This window comes from Prunus avium, chromosome 8, assembly GCF_965620075.1.
Source record: "Prunus avium chromosome 8, drPruAviu1.hap1.1, whole genome shotgun sequence".
NCBI classification, from domain to species: domain Eukaryota; kingdom Viridiplantae; phylum Streptophyta; class Magnoliopsida; order Rosales; family Rosaceae; genus Prunus; species Prunus avium.
In genome coordinates, this window is record NC_142291.1 from 2,150,750 (window position 1) to 2,175,668 (window position 24,919).

Sequence of the window (24,919 nt, forward strand, 5' to 3'; positions counted from 1 at the left end):
TAGGTAGATGTGTCTTGGCAAACCTAAAACATCCTAGTTCTTTTAGGATTAGAAGTCCTTTAGGTTAACACCACGTACCTCGGAGCTTACTCCACATACGCTTAAGCTTTTATCTATTTAGGTAGGAATTCTAGTTAAATGTAAATCGAGAAAGGTAAGCCTCATCCACACCGGTCCTAAATTCATGGACCAATTGACTTACAAAAGGTTTGAGCTCAGCTCGACCACTTGATCTTGAGCTTAACTTAGCTCGATCATTTGGGTTTTAGCCGAACTCAATCTAGAGATATTCTACTCAACAATACGTCAAACTGTCATTTGTTTGTAAAAAGCCAAGTAGTGTTCTTTGCAGATTGCTTGCTACCGGAATATAACTATGTTGTATAATTCATTTACATATTATAATATATAAATAAATTGATATTTTTCACTTTTAAAATATAATGTCAATAAATATCTACACTAATTAACTCCCTGCTATATCCTAGAATATTATTCAAACACCACACAATTATTGTTCGTCGACACGACACCTCTAGAATATGATGAGATAAGAGACTTTGACGACACGTACAGTAGAAATCGCTAATTACAGCCCCGCTAAAATCGAGATCAGCATGCCACGTTACCTTCCAAAGAAGAATTAACCACAAAAGCCAAGGCCACGTTGCTCTTCTTCCTATAAAAACAAAAGGCGCCGCTGGAAATAAGCCAAAACAGAAGCGGTCATATACCACTAGAGAGCGGTGGTTTTTTTTATTTATAAAAAACTAGAGTTGCGCAAGTTCAAATATTTTTCCATTTTGTCCAAATCCAAGAATGGTTTTCTCTCCACGCACCCACAGACACACAGAGTTATGACGGAATGTTTGGGCTCCAATTCAATCCAATCCAAGTAATAACCCTTGGATGGAAAATGGTTTTTTCGGACATTGAATTTCGACTTTCTTGTTCATCACAAATAAAAAAAATTTATTCTCCACTTTCTTTAGCGGTTGTCAAGATCACACTATAAATAGTGCCCTCACATTCTTACTTTCCCACATCCAAAAACACAAGACTTTTGATCGTAAAGTAACAGATAAACATCACAAAGTTCTGATACAATGTCTACAGCTGGTCAGGTTATCAAGTGCAGAGGTATACCCTGACCTCTTGCTCTCCTTTGTTAGATAGTTCTGCTCATTTCTTTCATTTTTACAGAATCCCATTTATGTTTTTAGGTTTTTTCAGTTTTTTTTTGTTGATGTTTTTCATTTTTCTGATCAAGTTTTATCTTTGGGTTATACTCTGTTTCTGATAATTTTTTTAGTGATTCCAATAATTGGGTCTGGTTTGCTCTAACAATCAGTCCCCTTCATTCTGTTGTTAATAGTGTTGGTGATGAGTCTTAGCTGCTTCTTAGTCTTAGCTGCTTCTTACCTGTGTTTCTGGTTACATATCTTGTTTTCTTTTGTGCTTTTACATCATCCTGGTGATCCTGGTGTTTTTTTTAACATGCAGATGTTTGATCTTTTCCTCTTTTCTTCTCTTTTTGTTGAAGTGTTTTATAAATCAATTAATGATGATGATTTACTTTTGATCTGGGTTTTCTTGGATTGGATTTGATGGGGGATGCCAATTTCAGTGTGGAAAATTTCTAAACTTGACTGAACAGAAGAAAGAAACCATAATTTTTTTGGTCAATTCTCTTGGCAGGGGACTGATCTTCTAGTTGGTTAATAATATTGATTAAATGGATGTATTTGTTACTAATTGCATTGGCATTTGTGGATTGTAGCTGCGGTGGCATGGGAAGCAGGGAAGCCACTATCAATTGAGGAAGTGGAGGTGGCGCCACCACAGAAAGAAGAAGTCCGCTTGAAGATCCTCTTCACCTCTCTTTGCCACACTGATGTCTACTTCTGGGAAGCCAAGGTAAATTTTTATTATACTTTTACTGGCATTGTGTTGAACTATATCTATATCATGATGGCAAAAGAGAACGATTTGGTTATAATATGCCTAATTGCTCACTACATTATTAAGCATGATTGAGCATCTGTTTATTATTTGGGTAACACATGTTTCCCCGGAAATGAAACAACAAGGGGCCTCTCCTGTACATGGCATTTTCCTTTGGAACTGAATAATCTCTTTTATGTCACAGGGACAACACCCATTGTTCCCTCGCATTTACGGTCATGAAGCTGGAGGGTATGTTTGCTAAATTTTGAGTTTCCCTTGTAGACATAGTATTTTTAGTTTCCTAAATTTTGCTTGCTTGGCAATTTTTTGTTTAGAATTGTGGAAAGCGTAGGTGAGGGTGTGACTGATCTCCAACCAGGAGACCATGTCCTCCCGGTGTTCACGGGGGAGTGCAAGGAGTGCAGGCACTGTAAGTCAGAGGAAAGCAACATGTGTGATCTCCTGAGGATCAATACTGACAGGGGTACTATGCTTAGTGATGGCAAGTCCAGGTTCTCAAAGGATGGAAAGCCAATATATCACTTTCTTGGTACCTCTACCTTCAGTGAATACACTGTATGTCATGTTGGTTCGGTCGCCAAGATCAACCCTGCAGCCCCTCTTGACAAAGTTTGTGTTCTTAGTTGTGGAATATGCACAGGTTTGAAAGACTTCTCACATTTTAATGGTTACAATGTTAAATAAGATTAGTGGTTTCTTTGTTTTTGTTTTCCCTAATAAATTTCTGTTTTGTGCATTTAAAGGTTTTGGTGCCACTGTGAATGTTGCAAAACCCAAAAAGGGCTCATCTGTTGCCATTTTTGGACTGGGTGCTGTTGGTCTTGCTGTAAGTCATTCTTATGTATTGATCCTCTGTTATGTTGCTTCCTGCTAGTTTGGATTATCATGATGATTTTTTTTTTGTTCATTTCCTTGTTACTTTTTAGGCTGCTGAAGGTGCAAGGGTTTCTGGGGCTGCAAGAATCATTGGAGTTGATTTGAATTCCAACCGATTTGAGGAAGGTCAGTCTAGTTTAAATATCTGTCCGAGGACTTATGTGCTTCATGTCCGGTTCAGATTAAGTTGTCATTGACTGATTTATCATGCTTTTTTGTACTTGCTGGCAGCCAAGAAGTTTGGCGTGAATGAATTCGTGAATCCAAAAGATCATAACAAACCTGTGCAAGAGGTTAGTTACAGACCTTTTTTTTATCCCGTCACCTGTTGAGGAATTGACCTAAAGATTACCCCTTGCCTTCGTAATATGTTTACAATACTGATCTTATTGAAGCCAAATAATGCAAACGACTTCTCCCTAGTATACTTGATAAGCTTGTGATTATTGTTTAACAGAGACTATTGGACTTTTATGTTGGTGATTATGGTTAGCAAAGATTAACATTTGAATTTTGATAAAAAGGTGATTGCTGAAATGACCGATGGGGGAGTGGATAGGAGTGTTGAATGCACTGGAAGCATCCAGGCGATGATTTCTGCATTTGAATGTGTTCATGATGTAAGCAATTATAAAAGTTGTAGGTTGTTTAATTTGATACGATATAAGAATATGCAACCACATTGCTTTTGAGGTTTAAAATTGAACTCTCCTTCCTCTCTGAATTTAGGGTTGGGGCGTTGCTGTACTCGTTGGTGTGCCTAGTAAAGACGATGCATTCAAAACCCATCCAGTGAATTTCTTGAATGAGAGGACTCTTAAGGGCACCTTCTATGGTAACTACAAACCCCGATCCGATCTGCCCGGTGTTGTGGAGATGTACATGAATAAGGTAAGTTCGTATTTCCTTTCAAGCATGTTTGTGAATGATTTTCAAACGTACCAAGAACTTTGCTTATTTAAGTAATGTGTTCTTAGATAGACAATATTTAAGGTTGTGTTCTTTGACTGTTCTAGTTGTTTGAGGACAGTTTTAATTTTCAATATGATGTTGTAATACTCTACCTTGTGTACTGATCTTGCAGGAGCTGGAAGTGGATAAATTTATCACTCACTCGGTCCCTTTCTCTGAGATCAACAAAGCATTTGATTTGATGCTTTCAGGACAGTCCATCCGGTGCATCATTCGCATGGAGGATTAGAGCAACTAGGGACTTTTTATGTGTTAATGGAGAGGATTTATATATCTATCTGATGTCTTTAAGAATAATTGTGTTGGTCTGGATTTTACAAATTTTTTGAGGTGCAACTTAAGATAGTAGGAGGTTCATGACTTTTGTATTTGATATAATGGTTTTTATGATAAGTAAAATTCTCTGCATATTTTCTATTGATTTTCTCTTTTATAAGTATATATGTCGACATGTTTTTTCTCTCTCTACCAATCTATGGAGGAATCCGAATTTGGAGCGTTGTGCTCTGGTTGTGCTCTGGTTATATTAGCATTAGGTGTCTGGAAGCATGCCGATGTGCAAATTCTATCCCTATTTTGGAAGAATCCTGGTTGTCCATGTTTTGAAGTATTAAAGGGAAGGCAGAGATCCGGCCTTGCATCTAAGTTCGAAAGTGCTAAGTTCGAAAGTTCGAATTCCCCTTTCGTAGATTAGATTCATTTGAGAGTTTTCGAATTCCCCTTTCGTAGATTAGATTTATTTTAGAGTAATTTAAGTTGGATGCAAGTTCGTGGATTCAAGTTCGAATTTTCTTTTTGTAGATTAGATTTAGAATGAGTTGGATGCAAGTTCGTGGATGCAAGTTCGAGTCCCCCTTTCATAGAATAGATGTTGACCCTCTAACTAAATGATTAGAGAACCACGGTTTGTTGCTTTCCAATTATGAAATAGATGTTGCCGCTGCAACTAAATGATTAGAGAACCATGGTTTGTTGCTTTCCAATCGTCCTGAGCACCGAAGCAACCGTACCAGCCGTGGTCACAATATTGATACACAACATTTTCTTTTTGGGCAAATTGTTTTTGGTAGGTGATAAATTTTTATCCTTTCACTTGTGCCCTTCAAAATGTCAACTTCACTCTCTATGTAGGCTTCTTGTGCTTGCGCATAAGAGATTACTTACTATGAAAAACTGAAGAGAAATGCAGGATTTGCTTACTTAGAACGGCTGGCTATTTCTGGTGGTGTTGTGTATAATTAGAACGACTGCATGTAAAACAGGGGATCTTTCTGGTGATATTACGCATGGAATTTCTTGTGATGTTACTCAAAGTTGAATGTTTTAAGCATATCCGATGCAATATATAGAACAATCTGTTGGCAATGGGTTAGAAAATATAGTTGTATGGTCGACATGTGTGGTCACGGTATCATGTTATCATGTTTGGAGAATATTGTTTTATGGCAGACAGTTTGGCATGTGTTTTAGGCCACTAGTTCATCTTTATCTCCATATTTTTATGGAGCACTTTTGCTTTGTAATGTGTATATATTATCCTCCCCATTTGGAGGAATAATACATTAGAAAACTACACTACATATGACACAATCCAATTCAATCCTTAACAACATTCTCTACTCCAATCTTGCACACCAGACGATATCTATAGATTCAATTTTCAGTCGGAAATAGGGAGTATTAACTTTACTTTCCAATATGGATATAGGCATAAATTCTATGTAGCACAGACATTCCACCAGGCCAAAGTGTTAGGATGTGGGATACGCAGACGCACCTTGGACATGGGTCAACGGTCAAGACACTTTTGGACAAGGTCAAATAAAGTCAAGACATGACAGGACCATTTTGAAAATTATAAAACAAAAACTGGGGTCAAAACACAAAAAATTGAAAACTATGTCGACATATTTGAAATTGTTTGTAAAAGTGGGTTAAAAGTGTAAACAATATTTTTTTAAAATTTGTTTTTATTTTCTTCGTGCCTTCATAGCAGAGATGATATTTTTGGTTGACTAAAGATATTGATAGCAATTTGGTCGTGAGAGAAGCATCTTTTTTAGTGGGTAATTCATTCACTTTGTTCTTTTGTTTCTTTTATTTATTTTTTTAATGCAAATTCGATTCTTATTTTATGAAGTGGGAAATCGTTTTTCTTATTTTGGAGATGATAGATAATAGATTATATACGAAAAATGTGTGAAATTTAGTTTATGATGAATCATGAATATGTGTGAATAAATATGTATATATTTTGTTTAGGGAAAGATGAATGATGCTAAGTTAACTCAAATGAATATGAATTTGCTTTATAGTATTATGACATTGAAGGATTGAGTATGATTTTAAATATATATATATATATATATATATATATAAATATATGCTATCATAATCTTATTAGAATTTATTATTATATTAATTGTTGTGTTCTAGCCGTGTCTGTGTTCTAGTTTTAAGCATATCTGTACAACATAGCATAAATCTACTATTTCTATGTGAAAGGATGTTTGCATCTTAAAAGGCACTTTAATAACAACAAATTATTGAGTGGGACAATAACACCTTGTTTCTAATACCACCTATAACTTATTGTATAAGCAATTTGTAAAAATTGTATGATTCAACATTTCAAAAAATATGATAATCCTGAGACAAAGAATTCATTGTTAATGGAGAGAGAGATTTAACTGTAATTAATCAAAATCGGCGAATAAATTAAAAATAATAATAATTAGGAATTAGTTCTCTTCAACAAGGATGAGCCGCAAATTGGCAATCTGAAATTTGCCCAAAATTAAGGCAATATATGGTCATATTTGGTAGGTAGGACTGGATTGAACTATTTCGGTCATATACCACTAGAGAGCAGTGGTTTTTATTTATTTATAAAACTACAGTCCTGCAAGTACAAGTATTTTTCCAATCCAAAAGTGGTTTTCTCTCCACGCACCCACATACACACAGAATTAATGACGGAATGTTTGGGCTCCAATCCAAGTAATAACCTCACAATTGGGATTTTAAAAGATTGTTTAGGGATAAAAAAAAGTACAATGGATTTAAGCAGAATGTAATGATTTATAGAATTTTATTTATTAATTTCTATAATCGAGATTTTTTACTTTTGGATTTTAAAGATCTATATCATAGGATTTATTAGATTTGAAAAGATCATATGGATTTAACTTTTTATCATCTCCCCTAATTTGCATACTGTAATAAACTAGTCATTCACATTAATCTTTTTGCATATGCCTTCTACGTCCCCTGCTTTGTCGTCTATATCTTTTCTCCTATTTTGATGAACCCCTCAAATTTAAACACATGCCTTGTTCAGATTATTTAATTCAAACACAATATATCATATAGAACACAGGCCATAGACTATGCTATACCTCGGCCAAATTATGGCGACACCACAAGACCCAACAGGTCCAAAGCGCCAAACTCAAATGGATTCTTCTCTGTTAAAACCTACATGGATAATCCAAACTCCATCTCCAGCTTTGCCAGCAAGTTCATTGGCTCTCTGCCAGTTGTTGAATTATTAATAAAACCCTCAACTGGAGATGAGAGACCATGACACTTTTAGAGCATCTCCACCCACAAGGGCTAAGTCTAAGGCAATGGCAAGCAAGGGCTGCCACTATTCACGTGAATAGTGTCAGCCTTTGCATTTGTGGTTCCACCCACAAGGGCTAAGTCTAGGGCAAGTCTAAGGCAAGAAAGGAAAAAAATATTATGCAACAAAATATAAACAATTTAGAAAGTAAATAAAATTGTTATGTATTTATAGGGAAAGCATCTATAATTTTTTGGTATTTAAAAAAAAAAATTTGAAAATTTTTTGGATATTTTTTGAATTTTTTAAAATATTTTTTTGGTCGCTGACGTCAGCGTGACGTCAGCATGACGTCACAAAACTCGGTTTGAAGCCCAGGCAAAACCTGCCCTTGGGCTTGCCCGGGCTGGTGGGACCCACGCCAAACCAGGCTGCAGGCTGCAGCGCTGGAGCTGCTTGGGCTTGCAAGGGGGGCCTTTTGCCAGGTTCTTCTCCTGCGCTGGAGATGCTCTTAAGTACTCAAACGCAGGCCATATATTCGAACATAGACCGACTCGAAAAATCTTTGGCTATATAATTAGCTGGGTCTTTTAATCAAACGTGAATATCATATGTATGTTCGTTTTTGGATATATATATATATATATATATCATACCTTTGGTATAAACAAGAAGAAGATTAGTATGAGCTCACTATATATATGATCATCTTTTCCAGAAGGTAGAGAGAGAAAAAAAAATCCCACATGAAAAATTCGATGGGTTAGGGTGGAATTTGAGATAGGGCTTGGTATTTATAATTTATACCTCCCACTTAAAAATCTTACACAATCTCACATTTAAAAATATCCTTCAAAATTAGCAAGTTTTTGAATACCATGTGGTATTCCATTAAGACTATTATGATTTTTTTTTAAAAGTGGCAAAATTTAGTAGTATTCAATCAAGACTTTAAACAAGTAATAAAAAGTTTTATGGTATTCAAGTATTTTGTAAAACTACAGATGCGCAACTACAAGTATTTTTCCATTTTTCCATTTTCCATTTTTCCAATTCAAAAGTGGTTTTCTCTCCAGGAACCCACAGACACAAAATTAATGACGGAATGTTTGGGCTCCAATCCAAGTAATAACCTTAGATTTTTTATTTTTTTTTTCCAGAAAAACCTTAGATGGAAAATGGTTTTTTCGTACATTGAATATCGACTTTCTTGTTTATCACGACAAAAAAAAAAAATTCTCCACTTTCTTGAGCGGTTGTCAAGATCACACTATAAATAGTGCCTTCACATTCTCACTTTCCCACATCCAAAAACACAAGACTTTTGATCGTAAGATAAACATCACAAAGTTCTGATACAATGTCTACAGCTGGTCAGGTTATCAAGTGCAAGGGTAAACCCAGAACTCTTGTTCTCCTTTGTTAGATAGTTCTATTCATTTCATTTTTCTGATCAAGTTTCATTTTTTCGTTATACCATTGTTGGATTCTCTGTTTCTGATAATTTTTTTAGTGATTCCAATAATTCAGTTCCCTTCATTCTGTTTTTAATAGTGTTGGTGATAAGTCTTAGCTGATTTATACCTTTGTTTCTGGTTACATATCTTGTTTTCTTTTGTGCTTTTACATGATCCTGGTGGTTTTTTTTTAACATGCAGATGCTTGATCTTTTCGTTTTTTCTTTTCTCTTTTTGTTAAAGTGTTTTATAAATCAATTAATGATGATGATTTACTTTTGATCTGGGTTTTCTTGGATTGGATTTGATGGGGGATGCCAATTTCAGTGTGGAAAATTTCTAAACTTCACTGAAAAGAAGAAAGAAACCATAATTTTTGTGTGTGTCAATTATCGTGGCAGGGGACTCATCTTCTAGTTGGTTAATAATATTGATTAAATGGATGTATTTGTTACTAATTGCATTGGCATTTGTGGATTGTAGCTGCGGTGGCATGGGAAGCGGGGAAGCCACTATCAATTGAGGAAGTGGAGGTGGCGCCACCACAGAAAGAAGAAGTCCGCTTGAAAATCCTCTTCACCTCTCTTTGCCACACTGATGTCTACTTCTGGGAAGCCAAAGTAAATTTTTATTATACTTTTACTGCATTGTGTTGAACTATATCTATATCATGACAGAAAAGGAGAACGATTTGGTTATAATCTGCCTAATTGCTCACTACATTATTAAGTATTATTGAGCATCTGTTTATAATTTTGGTAACACCTGTTTCCCCTCGAATGAAACAACAAGGGACCTCTCCTGTACATGGCATTTTCTTTTGGAACTGAATCATCTCTTTTGTGTCACAGGGGCAACACCCATTGTTCCCTCGCATTTACGGTCATGAAGCTGGAGGGTATGTTTGCTAAATTTTGAGTTTCCCTTGTAGACAGAGTATTTTTAGTTTCCTAAATTTTGCTTGCTTGGCAATTTTTTGTTTAGAATTGTGGAAAGCGTAGGTGAGGGTGTGACTGATCTCCAACCAGGAGACCATGTCCTTCCGGTGTTCACGGGGGAGTGCAAGGAGTGCAGGCACTGTAAGTCAGAGGAAAGTAACATGTGTGATCTCCTGAGGATCAATACTGACAGGGGTACTATGCTCAGTGATGGCAAGTCCAGGTTCTCCAAGGATGGAAAGCCAATATATCACTTTCTTGGTACCTCTACCTTCAGTGAATACACTGTATGTCATGTTGGTTCGGTCGCCAAGATCAACCCTGCAGCCCCTCTTGACAAAGTTTGTGTTCTTAGTTGTGGAATATGCACAGGTTTGAAAGACTTCTCACATTTTAATGGTTACAATGTTAAATAAGATTAGTGGTTTCTTTGTTTTTGTTTTCCCTAATAAATTTCTGTTTTGTGCATTTAAAGGTTTTGGTGCCACTGTGAATGTTGCAAAACCCAAAAAGGGCTCATCTGTTGCCATTTTTGGACTGGGTGCTGTTGGTCTTGCTGTAAGTCATTCTTATGTATTGATCCTCTGTTATGTTGCTTCCTGCTAGTTTGGATTAACATGATGATTTTTTTTTGTTCAATTCCTTGTTACTTTTTAGGCTGCTGAAGGTGCAAGGGTTTCTGGGGCTGCAAGAATCATTGGAGTTGATTTGAATTCCAACCGATTTGAGGAAGGTCAGTCTAGTTTAAATATCTGTCCAAGGACTTATGTGCTTCATGTCCGGTTCAGATTAAGTTGTCATTGACTGATTTATCATGCTTTTTTGTACTTGCTGGCAGCCAAGAAGTTTGGCGTGAATGAATTCGTGAATCCAAAAGATCATAACAAACCTGTGCAAGAGGTTAGTTACAGACGTTTTTTTTTAATCCCTTTACCTGTTGAGGAACTGACCTAAAGATTGCCCCTTGCCTTTGTAATATGTTTACAATACTGATCTTATTGAAGCCAAATAATGCAAACGACTTCTTCCTTGTATACTTGATAAGCTTGTGATTATTGGTTAACAGAGACTATTGGACTTTTATGTTGGTGATTATTGGTTAGCAAAGACTAACATTTGAATTTTGATAAAAGGTGATTGCTGAAATGACCGATGGGGGAGTGGATAGGAGTGTTGAATGCACTGGAAGCATCCAGGCGATGATTTCTGCATTTGAATGTGTTCATGATGTAAGCAATTATAAAAGTTCTAGGTTGTTTTATTTGATAAGATACTAGAATATGCAACCACATTGCGTTTGAGGTTTAAAATTGAACTCTCCTTTTTCCGTTCTGAATTTAGGGTTGGGGCGTTGCTGTACTTGTTGGTGTGCCTAATAAAGATGATGCATTCAAAACCCATCCAGTGAATTTCTTGAATGAGAGGACTCTTAAGGGCACCTTCTATGGTAACTACAAACCCCGATCCGATCTGCCCGGTGTTGTGGAGATGTACATGAATAAGGTAAGTTCGTATTGCCTTTCAAGCATGTTTGTGAATAATTTTCAAACCTACCAAGAACTTTGCTTATATATCTAATGTGTTCTTGGATGGACAATATTTAAGGTTGTGTTCTTTGACTGTTCTAGTTGTTAGAGGACAGTTTGAATTTCCAATATGATGTTGTAAAACTCACCTTGTGTACTGATCTTGCAGGAGCTGGAAGTGGATAAATTTATCACTCACTCGGTCCCTTTCTCTGAGATCAACAAAGCATTTGACTTGATGCTTTCAGGACAGTCCATCAGGTGCATCATTCGCATGGAGAATTAGAGCAACTAGGGACTTGTTATGTGTTAATGGAGAGAAATTATATATCTATCTGATGTCTTTAAGAATAATTGTGTTGGTCTGGATTTTACAAATTTTGAGTGGAGCAACTTAAGATAGTAGGAGGTTCATGACTTTTGAATTTGATATTATGGTTTTTATGATAATAAAATTTTCTGCATATTTTCTCTTTTATAAGTATATATGTCGACATGTTTTTTCTCTCTCTACCAATCTATGGAGGAATCCGAATTTGGAGCTGTGTGCTCTGGTTATATTAGCATTAGGTTTCTGGAAGCGTGCCGATGTGCAAATTCTGTCTGTTTTGGAAGAAACCTGGTTGTGCATCTTTTCCAGTATTAAAGTGAAGGCAGAGATCCGGCCTCCTTGCATCCAAGTTCCAAGTTCGATGGATGTATCCAAGTTCGAATCCCCCTTTCGTAGATTGGATTCTTTTTAGAGGAATTTAGAATAAGTTTAATGCAAGTTCGAATCCCCCTGTCGTAGAATAGATGTTGACCCTGCAACTTAATGATTAGAGAACCATGGTTTGCTGCTTTCCAATCATTCTGAGCACCGAAGCGACTGTACCAGCTGTGGTCACAATATTGATACATAACATTGTTTTTTTTTTTTGGGCAAATTGTTTTAGGTAGGTGATAATTTATTATCCTTTCACTTGTTCCCTTCAAAATGTCAACTTCACTCTCTATGTAGGCTTCTTGTGCTTGCGCATAAGAGATAACTTACTATGAAAAACTGAAGAGAAATGCAGGATTTGCTTACAAATAGAGCGAGCTAGCGATTCAAAAGAGAGATTGGCTATTTCTGGTGGTATTGTGCATTAATTAGAACTACTGCATGTAAAACAGGGTTTCTGGTGATATTACGCATGGAATTTCTAGTGATGTTGCTCAAAGTTTCATGTTTTCAAGCATATCCAATGCAATATACAGTACAATCCAATTCATTCCCTTAAAAACGTTCTCCACTCCAATCTTGCACACCAGACGATACCTATAAATTCAATTTTCAGTCGAAAATAGGGGGTATTAACTTAACTTTCCAATAGGGATGTAGGCATAAATCTACTATTTCCATGTGAAAAGATGTGTGCATCTTGAAAGGCACTTTAATAACGAAAATTATTGAGCGCGACGATAACACCTCATTTCTAATACCACATATAACCTATTGTATAAGCAATTTGTGAAAATTGTATGATTGAAAAAATATGATAATCATGAGACAAAAAATTCATTGTTAATGGAGAGAGAGATCTGACTCTAATTAATCAAAATCGGTGAATATAAATTAAAAAATGATAATTAGGAATTAGTTCTCTTCAACAACGATGAGCTGCAAACTAGCAATCTGGAAGTTGCCAAAAATTAAGGCTATATATATATGGTCATGTTTGGTGGGTAGGACTGAATTGAACTATTTCGGTTAAGATGGACAAGTCTTAGCCATTGATTGTTGTGTTGGGGCCAAACTTATTGTGTCTTACAGGTCCTACCTAGAGAATGAAACTCATAAAGACTGACTTGGACTCAACTACAGTGCAATCCAAGGCCACCAAAGAGTGACCAATAGGTTTTGTGAGTACTAAATCAATGATTTCTGTTCATAAATGTCAACAGTTGGTAGCTATTCACCTAACCGATGGTGCTCAAACTCAAAATGTGGAAACGTAGGACCAGTGTTTGAAATTAGATACAGAATGTTCAGTGCTTGCTTACACGAAAACGTTAGGTGCCTCTAGTGGCTAGGTTTAGTTGTCCTACTCTTCAAATGAATTGTTTAGAAGTCAGTTGTCCTTGATGTGAAGACAGAGATGATTTCTATAATTTTCAGGATTACAAAAAATATTATATATATATATAATTAAGTGTTTGTCGCGTAACTATTTTATGTTTAGTTTTTAGTTTTGATATTTTTAGTTGCTAGAGATAGAGGAATAGCATATATATGAGAAAAATGAGGGATGCTGAAGGATGGTGATATGGAAGACAAAGCTCGCTCTTTTTTTTCTTACCCTAACATTTGTCTTTATCTTTTTTTTTTCGGATGTGGAAAAGAAAAGACTAACAGAACTTATTGTCACAACCGAGAGAGGAAGACCACAGACTCAAAAGTTTAGACGGGATCAAAGAGTGACCTACGAATGCTAAAGAAAAAGTTTTCCGTTTTTGGTATCATGAAAATTACTTTAAAATATGAGTTATGCCATTCTGGGTTCGCAGAAAACAATTGATGGGGAATCGATATCAACCAGGTGTTTTCCCAAGAAATATTATTTTATTTCATTTTCATATTTGGTTTAAGCAATTGGTGCAAATTCATTTATAAAAATAATTAAGAGTAGATCAAGTTGCTTCATCCAATGATGAGGTTGCATCCCCTAGAAAGAAATGTGATCGATTGGATGGATTAGTTATTGTTTACATCACAGGAGAAGTCAACATACTTAATTAATTAAAATGGTGTTGAATACTTCAATTCAAATTGCTTCTTGAATTGCCAGCAGTGTTTGCCTTGAACAATCACGTTTGACATGCATTCCAATTTCCTATGTTTATATATGTCTTTGGAAAATGTTTGAATCATACAACTCTCTGTGCCACTAGGTGCAATTGCTTAGGCCTATATGCATACTTCATACATCAGTTAAGAAGTCAATGTCACTTAATTCACATAGGTGGTGATTAATTGCCTAGTCAAAGTGTACTTAATTAACAAGTTGGTTGGTTTTTTTGCATCAGTGAGGTCAGATAAGAAGCTCTTGTCAAATATATACTTCACCAATATATTTTCATTTCCGAGGCCAGGCCCCAAGGGAGTTGTATATATAAGTAAATTGGTTGGTTTTGATTCAACTACAATCAATGGGGGAATGCAGATAGTTGAATCAACCCAGTTCTCACATACAGTTGCCATTATGAAGGTAATACCAAAACACATGCAGTTGCTTCTTTTGGTCACAACTTCTAGTTTGTTTCCCTTTATAAAATTGTACTTATGTTTGTGTTTGTGCAAATAATCTCACGGGAGAATATTATGTGAATATGTATATACCACAGAAAACTGTGATAAAAGTCACCATTAATTGTCAGCTTTGCAAAACAGATGTACTAAAAGCAGTCACCAAACTTCCAGGTAATTCCATTCACAAGTCCTTTCTCTTAACCCCTTCTTCTTTTTTATTATTTTTTTATTTTTTATAAATGTAAGGTTGTCTGGCTTAAAAACATCTACTGTTTTAATACAAAATTTCAAATTAGTGTAGCATATTTTTGTTCAATGATTTGGAGTTTTAATTTGCTAATTAATGTAAGGGGAGCGAATAAGAATTTATGTGAACGACAGGTTCATAAATTTTAATTTCAGCCGTTCAATGTTATATATTGAGTTAAATATTTTTATTATTATGTGTCGTACATGTAATTCAATGATTGATATTTGAAGTCCTTAATTAATTCTTAACATAAAATCCTTAATGAAGACTTTCCCTTAATTTAAGTGGCACACATATATATTATATTAAATTATATATTAGACATGTTCTTATAGATGTAATTGATGAACAGGTATAGATATAGTGGCTGTGGATGGACAGAAGGGAACGTTAACTGTTGTGGGGGATGTTGACCCAGTGTTGGTGGTCAAACGACTAAGGAAGATCGGAAAGACTGCACAAATTATCAGCGTCGGACCGCCAAAGCCTCCTGAACCTAAGCCTTCCATACTCCTCCTCCCTCCATGTTGTAATCAATGTGAGCTTGTTGGTTTCAGATATGCTCCTTATGATGGCGGATTGTGCAACATTCTTTGAGGGGATCTTCGAAGTTGGTATATAATATTCATGAATAAAGTCAGTCTTTTCATCAACCCTACCCAGCTTTTTATATACATTTTCTTTAATATGAAAATAAATAGACTAACATAAAATCTGTATAAATCCACTACCAGCACCGATATTGTCTCTAAGTCAAATTCTATGAATAAGGTGATGTCCAACAACGGGATTTTATCTTTAATATTTAAGAATATATGTTTCACAGCCCAATTAGATTGAAACGCATGAGGTGGCTCATTAGGCTTATTAAGACAAAATCCTGCACCTAGAAGTGTTTATTGGGCTTGAATTTACCTATAAAAAAGGACTTGGGTGGTTAAATTAGGGATAATAGGTGCTGGTAGTGGACCTATGCGTTTCGAGAATGATCACGATCTTTTTTTTAATCCTTCTAGTTAACAGGGATCCTAATTAAATGACTAAAATAATTTGGATCATATAAGCACATTACATGCTTGACTTCAACAATATAATATTTTCGGGATGGGTTAGATCTTAAGGTGGGTCTTAGAGCATCCACATTGGGCTCCCTAAACTTTTCAAATACTTGTACTCCTACAGCTTAAACTGTTGTTACAAGATTTAGGTCTTGCATTGAGTCAACCAATAAAGTTATTATGTGTTAATCAAGCTGTGCTTGATACTGCTCATAATCTGGTGTAGCACGATTGGACGAAACATGTTGAAGTTGATAGTTTCTTTATTAAGGAGAAGTTAGAGGATAAAATTATTGAAGTGCCTGCAATCAGGACAAAAGACCAGTTAGCTAATATACTTACTAAGGCAGTATCGAATCATGTTTTTTTGAAAGTCTTGGATAAGTTGGGCATGTGTGATATCCATGCACCAACTTAAGGGGGAATGTTGACTTTTGTATTTTGGGTATTTACTTGCAATATTAGGATTCCTAGTATAGCCCTGTAATTATTCTATGTGATAGGGGGATTAGGGTTGTAACCCTATGTATATATATTCCTGCCCAAATAGCCGAAATAATATAACGAAATTAGCCGAAATGTATTCTTCATCTAATCCTGCCCTGTGGAACTTCATTGATCAACTCCAATCTTGCATCCATTTTGCGATGTGGTACTATTGATTTGTCTCCTGACGAGGCTGAAATTTATGGTCCCCGTCGATCCTAATTTGGACAATCTGATTAGGATTCTAAATGGACTGGAAGCCATTTATGAGTGCTAATTGCCCACCCTAATGCTTAGAGAGTCGAGAAAATGGTACAGAAGGAGCTACAGGTAGAAAGATGAAGAAAGTTGAATGATGAGAGATTGAGAGTTTTGGGTAGTGTGCGATTGGTAATTAATAATAACTAGCCTCCTTGCACGCACTTCCGCACGTGCGAGAGGCTTTTTTTTAATCACGAGCGTTGCACGCGACTTACAAAGTTTCGTAAATATTTTTTCGCAATTGTATTTATATAGATGTCCGTTTCAACAGTTTCATATTTTAATCGCACGCGTGTAATAAATTGTCGTCTTAAAAGTTTTCCTTTGTCGCCCGTATTTTTCTAGACGTCCATCTTAGTAGTTTCTTTTTTCTCTTTTAATCTCAACCATTAATATTGCATCAATCCAATGGTTTAAAACTGGTGTCAAATGTTGTGTAAAAAATAGAAGAGCTGGTCCTAAAATCTCCCATTTTTGCAGATGACCTTATCCTCTCTCTGCTGAGGCATTTGTTATGCTTTTTTTCTTTTTTAATGAAATCCAAAACTGAAATCTAACACATAGAGGCAATAGTGTGACAGAGAGGGTGAGAGAAGAGTGGAAGGAAAGAATCAATATTCAAAACTGAAATATTCAAAACTGCAATCAGGACAAAATATGCAGAACCACCTCTCTCCTTCCATTGCTTTCATTTATAAGTTCACTCATTGCTACATCTTATATTCCGTATGTGAAAGGTTGCTAGTGCATTGAGTCGCACCATAAAGTATGTCACCACCAAAAAGTTCAGCGTGCCCTTGAGTAAACATACGTGCAGTAAGAGAAGCTTCCAAACATAATCTCATTAACAAATATTGAACATCGATCGTATTAAACAACAAGGGATTATCATCCAATTTAGTACTCAGTGAATAAATCCCGTTAACAGTGTCGCTTTTACCTAAGAAATCTTTTTCTGAGTATTTTAAGAGACAAAAATTGTACCAAATTATAGCTCCTGACTGTTGAGGGCAACGCTTTCTAACCTCTAGGCTTGCTCTACTGATGCATCTTCTACAAGATATGCGGTCGAATTCTGAGACCATTGATCCCCAGCACTTAGCGAGCCCATGTAAACTTTTATTCGGTTCTTGTCTGTCAATGTTTACAATTACATTTCCTATAGCTCTGCTGTTTCTCTATTAAATCTTGCCGGTATTGTCGCCAGGATTTCCTCATATGCCTCATTGTCTGGAAAATCTGTGTGACCAAAACAATTATGACCACCAAGACAAGTTTGAGCATGAACAAAAGGAGAGAAAGATAAGAGACTTACAAGGATTAATAATTTTGAGAAAAACATTTTAGTTACATAGAACTTAAATTCAATTTTTTCAAAACTGCATAAAACAAACTTGAAATTATAACAGAGTGCAACTTCTATTTATATAATATGTATAATATATTTAATATTAGTACTATAGATTTCTATTATAACACATTATAAGCTTTTGTACTTTAATAAAAAAAACCAAGAGCTCTCTTCTATTTATATAATATGTGTGATAGATTTTAATAAATTAGTACTATAGATGTTTCTTGTAAGCTTTCGTACTAAAAAATAAAATAAAATTACCCAACCCTTCCTCCAAATTTAGAGTCGATGGCTTCTCCCCGCCTAAATGGGTGTTTTTTCTATGAGCTTCGTCTCAGTTCTAGATCTTGTGTCTACTCTTTGTTTCCTCTCCATTTCTATGCGAGTGTTTAAAAAGGCAGAGACAAACATGCCTTAGTACAAGTAAAGTATCAAAGACCACATTGGAGCACACCAAAGACCTGGACCAATCCAACACACCTCCCATTGGTCCTAAATTTAAAATGGTTGAGTTGAAACACTTAATTAAACTTAAAAGAATAGCTAGTGTAGTGAACCCGTATCCATGCACCCAAGTTCGAATCCCCTTCTTGTAGATTAGATCAAATTCAAATATATTTTTTTGGGCCAAAGTTAGGAAGGGAAATGGGAGTTTTTTCACACACATTGCAAAGTGCCATGGAGGACCACTAGTCTGCCAGTTAAGGTCATTTTCCACTGGGATAGATCCCATTCACAATTCAAAAGACCAAAGAAACCTAAAAAAATGGTTAATAAAACCTAAATTCGAAAATGGTTGTGCTTATCACAACTGAAATCCTATACATAATTCCTATTTTTATACGGAAATTCTCTTGACAATATTTATTAGTGGAAAGGAAATTTAAGCAACGAAAGATAAGCCACAACCTTTACCTAACTCTTCAAATTTCCCATTTTGCTAGCTGCAACAAAACTTTTTTTATATTTCGGATACATATAAATGACATGATATGACATAATTGTTTCTGGTCTCATGCACTTTTATAATTGGTGCATGCTTAACTTCCAAGGGGTTACAAACCGAGCAAAATCTTGAAATCTAGGAATGACAAACCACCATTTTGGACTTGGTTACTTTTAGTAGATTGGCAACGAAGCATTTCCAAGGAAAATATTTGAAAAAAAAAAATATTTAAGATTAATTGATGGCTTACGTGACAATTTGACATATATTGCTCTACAACCTCTACTTCATTTGTGCTTATATAACAAATTTACCAGTTTTAAATATTTAAAAAAACAATGACGGTGCAAAGCGCATTTTAGCCGACTCACACCTGTATCTACTCATATGTGCAATGCTTGATGAGTGACGTTGCATAACTAGGGCGACATGGCAAGAGAGGACATTGATTCTTATCAAAAAGGGAAAAATAAAAATGATACTTCCCGAAAGTTATGGTTAGGTGTTGACATAAAATTAAAGAAATCCAAAATGTTTTTTTAAAAAAAAATATAAAATTAAAATTAATTAATTTTTTTTATGGGTTTACTAGTGAAATACCCCCTGAATTTATACCTTGCTTTCAATTAGCCCCCTATCCTTTTTTTTTAGAAAATTAAAGATATGAACTTTTTTTTTCGCCAATTTCCCCCCTACCGTCTAAATCATCAAATTTCATCCAATTTTAGGGTTATTTTAACATACAAAATTACTATTTTACCCTCATATTTAACGGCAAATTGGATGAAATGTTGCGGATTTGGACGGCAAGGGGGAAATTGGCGAAAAAAAGTATTCATATCCTTAATTTTTTATTATTAAAAGGATAGGGGGTTAATTGAAAATATGGTACAAGTTCAGGGGGCAAATCACTAGTATACCCTTTTTTTAATTACAAACGGGGTGTTAGTTAAATTTACCTAGATCTTTGGTGTGTTTCCATGTAGTCCTGGGTTCAATGCTCCATTATATAAGTGAATGTGAGTTTCCTCCCTTCCCCCTCCTAACTTTGGCAATAAAAATGAAAAAAATTATTTAGAGCGACCGCGTTTGGCCTTAGATTTAGGTTTCTATGATGTGGTGCTGGAGCTTGATAGTTGTTGCTCTTCTTCAAACGAATGAGATTTGGTATGGGGTAGAACGGAATTTAGTGAAGAGGGGAGAGACCTTTTGAAATATTTTACAAGATGTCTGTCAATGGGGACAACGAGTCTGGTGAGTTCTCTTCTGTGAGAGGCTTTTTTAAAAAACATTTAAATTTATTTTAGAATTAAAAAAGATAATGGGTAGTTGTGTTCCATAAAAAGAGGATCCATTATCTGATTTTTCTTTTAATTTTAATTTTTTTAAATATGAAAAAGTGTGAATTTACCATAATATCCTCATTTAATTAATAATTTTAATTCTTAAAGTTTAAATTAACTAAGGGCATTTTTTGGTATTTTGAATGTTTCACAATTCTCTGCCTTTTGCTTTATATATATAGATAATAAAAAAGTAGAAACCCAACCCCACCAACCTCCCAAATGTCTCTATTTCTCTCTCTCCCTTTTTCTCTCTCCTCCTAGCCAAATTCTCTCTCCTCCTCTCTAGATGTAGAGAGCCAAAAGTTGGTTCTCCAAATAGAGAGCCAAGTATGGAGTTTGCTGGAGGAGGATTTTCCTTCTTTTTGGCCAAAGTAGCTAGGGATGGGAGGATAGAGAGTCTGTTGGAGATGCTTTTAAGGAATTTTTCAACGGATGTGCAATTTTTAAAGACTAAAAGTTTTGAAAAAAAGGAGTGAGCTATAATTTATATAGTATATCAATTAATATGAAAACCAATATCAAATCATCAATTAATCTAACAAAAATAAATATCAAATTATCAATCAAACAAACAAATAATAATTGATCATACTCAAATCTTGTGACGCCACTTCTTCCTATTCAAGTTTGTCAATCATACGAATACATAGATAATAATAATAATAAGGCTTAATTGCTACAGTGCCCCTTGAAACATTAGTCAATTCTCACTTTACCCCCTGGAAGTTAAAATGACTCACTTTGCCCCCTTGACCAAGGTTTGATGTTCCACAATGCCCTCTACCGTCAATTCCATCCAAAAATCTATTAAGTTTGATGACGTGGCAGGGGTGTTTTAGTAATTTTGTGCACCTAACTTTTTTATTCATAAATTTGAGTGGGTAATGTGGCAAAGTGGAGCCCACCTATAAAAAAATAAATAAAAAAGTAATTACTTTAAAAAATTAAAATACAAACATAAAATTTAAAACTTTAAAAAATTTATCTCTCTCTCTCTCTCTCTCTCTCTCTCTCTCTCTCTCTCTCTCTCATATCTTAAACTAACCTTCCAAGAACCAGAACCAGAACCAGAACCCCCAAGAACCATTTTCCCAAAATAGTTTACAAGATTGCAAGCTGAGAGAATATCAACAGCGGAGAGATTATCTTGTCAAAAGTCAACAGCATTAAGAAATACAAAAGCATGTACTAAGAACTATGTTGCACCGATACGCCACTTTTTGGGGGTATGCGAGTATCCGATACGGCGCCGATACGATACGGCTCCGATACGGCACCGATACGTATCCGATACGCCACGTGGCGTATCGTAGACTTTTCTTAAAAGTTGACTTTCCGATACGTCCTCGATACGTCCTCGATACGGTCACGATACGGTCATGATACGGCACCGATACGTCTGGGGGTAAAAACGAAAGTATTTGGAAACTTTGGGGTTGATTTTGAAAGTTATTTAGTATTTGGGGTTAAAATGTAAAAATAAAACATAGAATTTCAGATTGCTTATGTCAAGAGATAGGCTAGGTCTTGGACTTTCATTCAGACAGACGCCAAGCCAACCAAACAGAAGGAGGAAGGAGGAAGGAGGAAGAAGGAAAAAGGAAGGGAAGAAGTTCTCACCTCGTCGCACCCACCCAGCCTTCGCACCTAGCTGTAGCAACCAGCGCCGTTGCAGCAGCTTTATCGTTCGCTACTCAGATTCATACGCAGCTCAAGGTTTCTTCTTCTTTCTTTGAATAATCTGCTGTTGTTCTTATATGGGTTTGGAACTTGGGTATATAATTTAATAAGTTGTGTGGTTGGAATTGTTGTTGACTTTATTTGGGTTCTCCTTTCTTTTTAGAAAGCTACGGCCAGTGGGTTGTTTATTTACTATATTATTTAATAAGTTTTGTGTGGTTGGAATTGTTGTTGATTTGTGTATATAATTTAATTAGTTTGTGAAGTGATTTGGGTATATAATTTGATTTACAGGGAATGAGTAGTGTAGGTAATAGTTCTAGTGATGGGAATGCTAGTAATAATAATGGGGAGCATGAGGAGAATAATAATACTCCTTTATGGAAATATGTCAAGAAGCTTGATAAAGATGGTAAAGCCGGTGGCAATACTTCATTCCAATGCAACTATTGCCAAAAAACTTTCAAAGGATCATACTTTAGAGTGAAGAGTCACTTGTTAAAACTCAAAGGCAATGGAGTTGCTTGTTGCACTAAAGTTACAAATTCTCATTTGATGGAGATGGAGAAAGTAATGGAAGAAGCGGAATTGAGGGTTAAAATGGCACAACTTAGAGATGTACCCTTACCCACCTCCAACACTTCAAGTCAAGGAGGTTCAAGTAGTGGTTTGGGTGTGAGTTCAAATTGGTGTGGCACCACAAGTAGTGACCCAAAGAAGAGGAAGGCTAATCCTATTGAGAAAGCATTTAACAATAATCTTAGAGAACAATTAGATGGTGAGATTGCAAGAATGTTTTACACGAGCGGCTTATCATTTCAATTTGCAAGGAACCCCCATTATGTGAATGCCTTTAGAATCGCTTGTAGTAAAACACTTCCGGGTTACCACCCCCCCGGTTACAATATGTTGAGAACTATACTTCTCCAAAAAGAGAAGAATAACATTGAAGAGTGTTTGCAACCAATGAAGAGGGCATGGCAAAGTAAAGGGGTAAGTGTTTGTAGTGATGGGTGGTCGGATGCACAAAGAAGACCTCTAATTAATATCATGGCCGTTTGTGAAAGTGGACCTATGTTCTTGAAGGCAATAAATTGTGAAGGTGAGTGTAAGGATAAATTTTTCATGGCGAACTTACTTATTGAATCAATCCGGGAAATAGGTCCTCAAAATGTGGTTCAAGTGGTCACCGACAATGCTCCGGTTTGTAAGGCGGCCGGACATATTGTTGAGGCAAAGTTTAAGCACATCTTTTGGACACCATGTGTGGTTCATACCCTCAATCTTGCTTTGAAGAACATATGCTCACCCGTGCCAAGACATCCGGAAGTGTATGAGCAATGTAGTTGGATTTCAACAATCTCAAGTGATGCATGGTTTATTAAGAATTTTATTATGAACCATAATATGAGGTTGTCAATGTATAATGATCATTGTAAGTTGAAGTTGCTCTCCGTTGCCGAGACACGTTTTGCTTCTACAATTGTGATGCTTAAAAGATTTAAGCAAGTGAAACAAGGCTTAGAGCAAATGGTTATTAGTGATCAATGGGACATTTATAAAGAGGATGATGTGGTAAAAGCAAGGACGGTGAAGGAAAAAATATTGGATGAGTGCTTTTGGGAGGACATTGATTACATACTGAATTTTACTTCTCCAATATATGAGATGCTTAGGTTGAGTGACACGGATATGCCTTGTCTTCACTTGATTTATGAGTGGTGGGATAGTATGATAGAAAAAGTGAAGACAATTATATATCGAAAGGAGCGCAAGCAACTCAATCAAGAGTCAATGTTCTTCAATGTGGTGCATGAAATTTTGGTGGACCGATGGACCAAGAGTTACACACCACTCCATTGCTTGGCACACTCTCTAAATCCTAAGTAAGTCTTTACTTTAGTAAATTTCTCCTTGTGTTTATCATTATAATTTTATAATTCTTATCATATACTTCTAGGTATTATTGCAAGGAATGGCTTGATATGGCTCCTAATCGTTGTGCTCCACATAAAGACATTGAGATTACAAGGGAGAGGAAGAAATGTATTGAGAGATTCTTTCCTAATGAGGTGGAGAGAAGAACGGTTAATGAGGAGTATGCCTCTTTTTCGGCATGTATTGAAGATTTTTCGGGTATGGACTCTATGAAAGATAGAGGTTTCATGGCTCCGGTAAAATGGTGGGTTATCCATGGAGCTTCCACACCAAAACTTCAAACCATAGCATTGAAGCTACTTGGACATCCTTCTTCCTCCTCATGTTGTGAAAGAAATTGGAGCACTTACAACTTCATTCACTCTATTAAGAGGAACAAGATAACACCGGAAAGAGCGGAAGATTTAGTATTTGTGCATAGCAATCTTCGTCTCCTTTCAAGGAAAAGGCCCGAATATAAAGAAGGGGAAACTCATATGTGGGATGTTGGAGGAGATGCATTTGATTCCATGGATTTGGAAAATGCCGGAGTGCTTGAGATTGCAAACCTCTCTCTTGATGAACCGGACTTAGAAGCCATCATATTCAACCATGATGAATGAAGTTAGAGCTTTGAGAAGTGATTTCTAATGTTTTAATTTGTGCTTTGTTTATGGATACTTGTATTTTGTGTGTTTTGTTTAATTTGTGCTTTGTTTATGGAGATTTGAATGAAGTTATGTGTTTTGTTAATGTTTTGAACTTATTATGGATGAAATATCAATTTTCAATTTTTCTATTTATATATATTTTTTAATATATATTATTTTAATCGCCGTATCGGTGCCGTACCCGTATCCTACTTTTTGGAGATTTGCCGTATCGGCGTATCGTATCGTATCGTATCGCCGTACCCGTATCCGTATCGGTGCAACATAGACTAAGAACAACCGTGGCAAACACATTTCAATATATACATGAATGTACCAAACAGGGGCTCCTTGCTATTTTTCTGGGAATAACAAAAATGTTGTTTCCAAAATAACTC

General features: G+C 35.8%; 4 protein-coding genes across 4 annotated transcripts; all 4 read left to right on the forward strand.

The window, feature by feature from the left end:
* The first annotated feature begins 704 nt into the window (after positions 1 to 704).
* Positions 705 to 4,235, forward strand: LOC110773421 (alcohol dehydrogenase 1). Its single transcript, XM_021977941.2, has 10 exons — positions 705 to 1,140; positions 1,781 to 1,917; positions 2,150 to 2,196; positions 2,283 to 2,608; positions 2,712 to 2,794; positions 2,895 to 2,970; positions 3,076 to 3,137; positions 3,369 to 3,464; positions 3,574 to 3,735; positions 3,929 to 4,235. Exons 1-10 carry the CDS (start codon positions 1,107 to 1,109, stop codon positions 4,043 to 4,045), a joined length of 1,140 nt encoding a protein of 379 aa, XP_021833633.1. The 5' UTR covers positions 705 to 1,106; the 3' UTR covers positions 4,046 to 4,235.
* A 4,397-nt stretch (positions 4,236 to 8,632) lies between these two features.
* LOC110773422 (alcohol dehydrogenase 1-like) lies at positions 8,633 to 11,774 on the forward strand. The gene is made up of 10 exons (XM_088246010.1): positions 8,633 to 8,775; positions 9,322 to 9,458; positions 9,690 to 9,736; positions 9,823 to 10,148; positions 10,252 to 10,334; positions 10,434 to 10,509; positions 10,615 to 10,676; positions 10,910 to 11,005; positions 11,118 to 11,279; positions 11,472 to 11,774. Exons 1-10 carry the CDS (start codon positions 8,742 to 8,744, stop codon positions 11,586 to 11,588), a joined length of 1,140 nt encoding a protein of 379 aa, XP_088102136.1. The 5' UTR covers positions 8,633 to 8,741; the 3' UTR covers positions 11,589 to 11,774.
* A 2,879-nt stretch (positions 11,775 to 14,653) lies between these two features.
* LOC148291115 (heavy metal-associated isoprenylated plant protein 2-like) lies at positions 14,654 to 15,420 on the forward strand. Its single transcript, XM_088245357.1, has 2 exons — positions 14,654 to 14,744; positions 15,176 to 15,420. Exons 1-2 carry the CDS (start codon positions 14,654 to 14,656, stop codon positions 15,418 to 15,420), a joined length of 336 nt encoding a protein of 111 aa, XP_088101483.1.
* Positions 15,421 to 22,454: 7,034 nt separating this feature from the next.
* On the forward strand, positions 22,455 to 24,670 carry LOC110757307 (uncharacterized). The gene is made up of 2 exons (XM_021958884.2): positions 22,455 to 23,840; positions 23,915 to 24,670. Exons 1-2 carry the CDS (start codon positions 22,510 to 22,512, stop codon positions 24,492 to 24,494), a joined length of 1,911 nt encoding a protein of 636 aa, XP_021814576.2. The 5' UTR covers positions 22,455 to 22,509; the 3' UTR covers positions 24,495 to 24,670.
* The last annotated feature ends 249 nt before the right edge of the window (positions 24,671 to 24,919 follow it).

Bases quoted from the DNA above. Each gene is read 5' to 3' on its own strand.
- LOC110773421 (XM_021977941.2), top strand. From the start codon at position 1,107: ATGTCTACAGCTGGTCAGGTTATCAAGTGCAGAG. The intron at 2,197-2,282 runs GTATGTTTGCTA...TTTTTTGTTTAG, and splicing joins TACGGTCATGAAGCTGGAGG to AATTGTGGAAAGCGTAGGTG. The intron at 2,971-3,075 runs GTCAGTCTAGTT...ACTTGCTGGCAG, and splicing joins TTCCAACCGATTTGAGGAAG to CCAAGAAGTTTGGCGTGAAT.
- LOC110773422 (XM_088246010.1), top strand. From the start codon at position 8,742: ATGTCTACAGCTGGTCAGGTTATCAAGTGCAAGG. The intron at 10,677-10,909 runs GTTAGTTACAGA...TTTTGATAAAAG, and splicing joins ATAACAAACCTGTGCAAGAG to GTGATTGCTGAAATGACCGA. The intron at 11,006-11,117 runs GTAAGCAATTAT...TTCTGAATTTAG, and splicing joins CATTTGAATGTGTTCATGAT to GGTTGGGGCGTTGCTGTACT.
- LOC148291115 (XM_088245357.1), top strand. From the start codon at position 14,654: ATGTATATACCACAGAAAACTGTGATAAAAGTCACCATTAATTGTCAG. The intron at 14,745-15,175 runs GTAATTCCATTC...ATTGATGAACAG, and splicing joins AGCAGTCACCAAACTTCCAG to GTATAGATATAGTGGCTGTG.
- LOC110757307 (XM_021958884.2), top strand. From the start codon at position 22,510: ATGGAGATGGAGAAAGTAATGGAAGAAGCGGAATTGAGGGTTAAAATG. The intron at 23,841-23,914 runs GTAAGTCTTTAC...ATATACTTCTAG, and splicing joins GCACACTCTCTAAATCCTAA to GTATTATTGCAAGGAATGGC.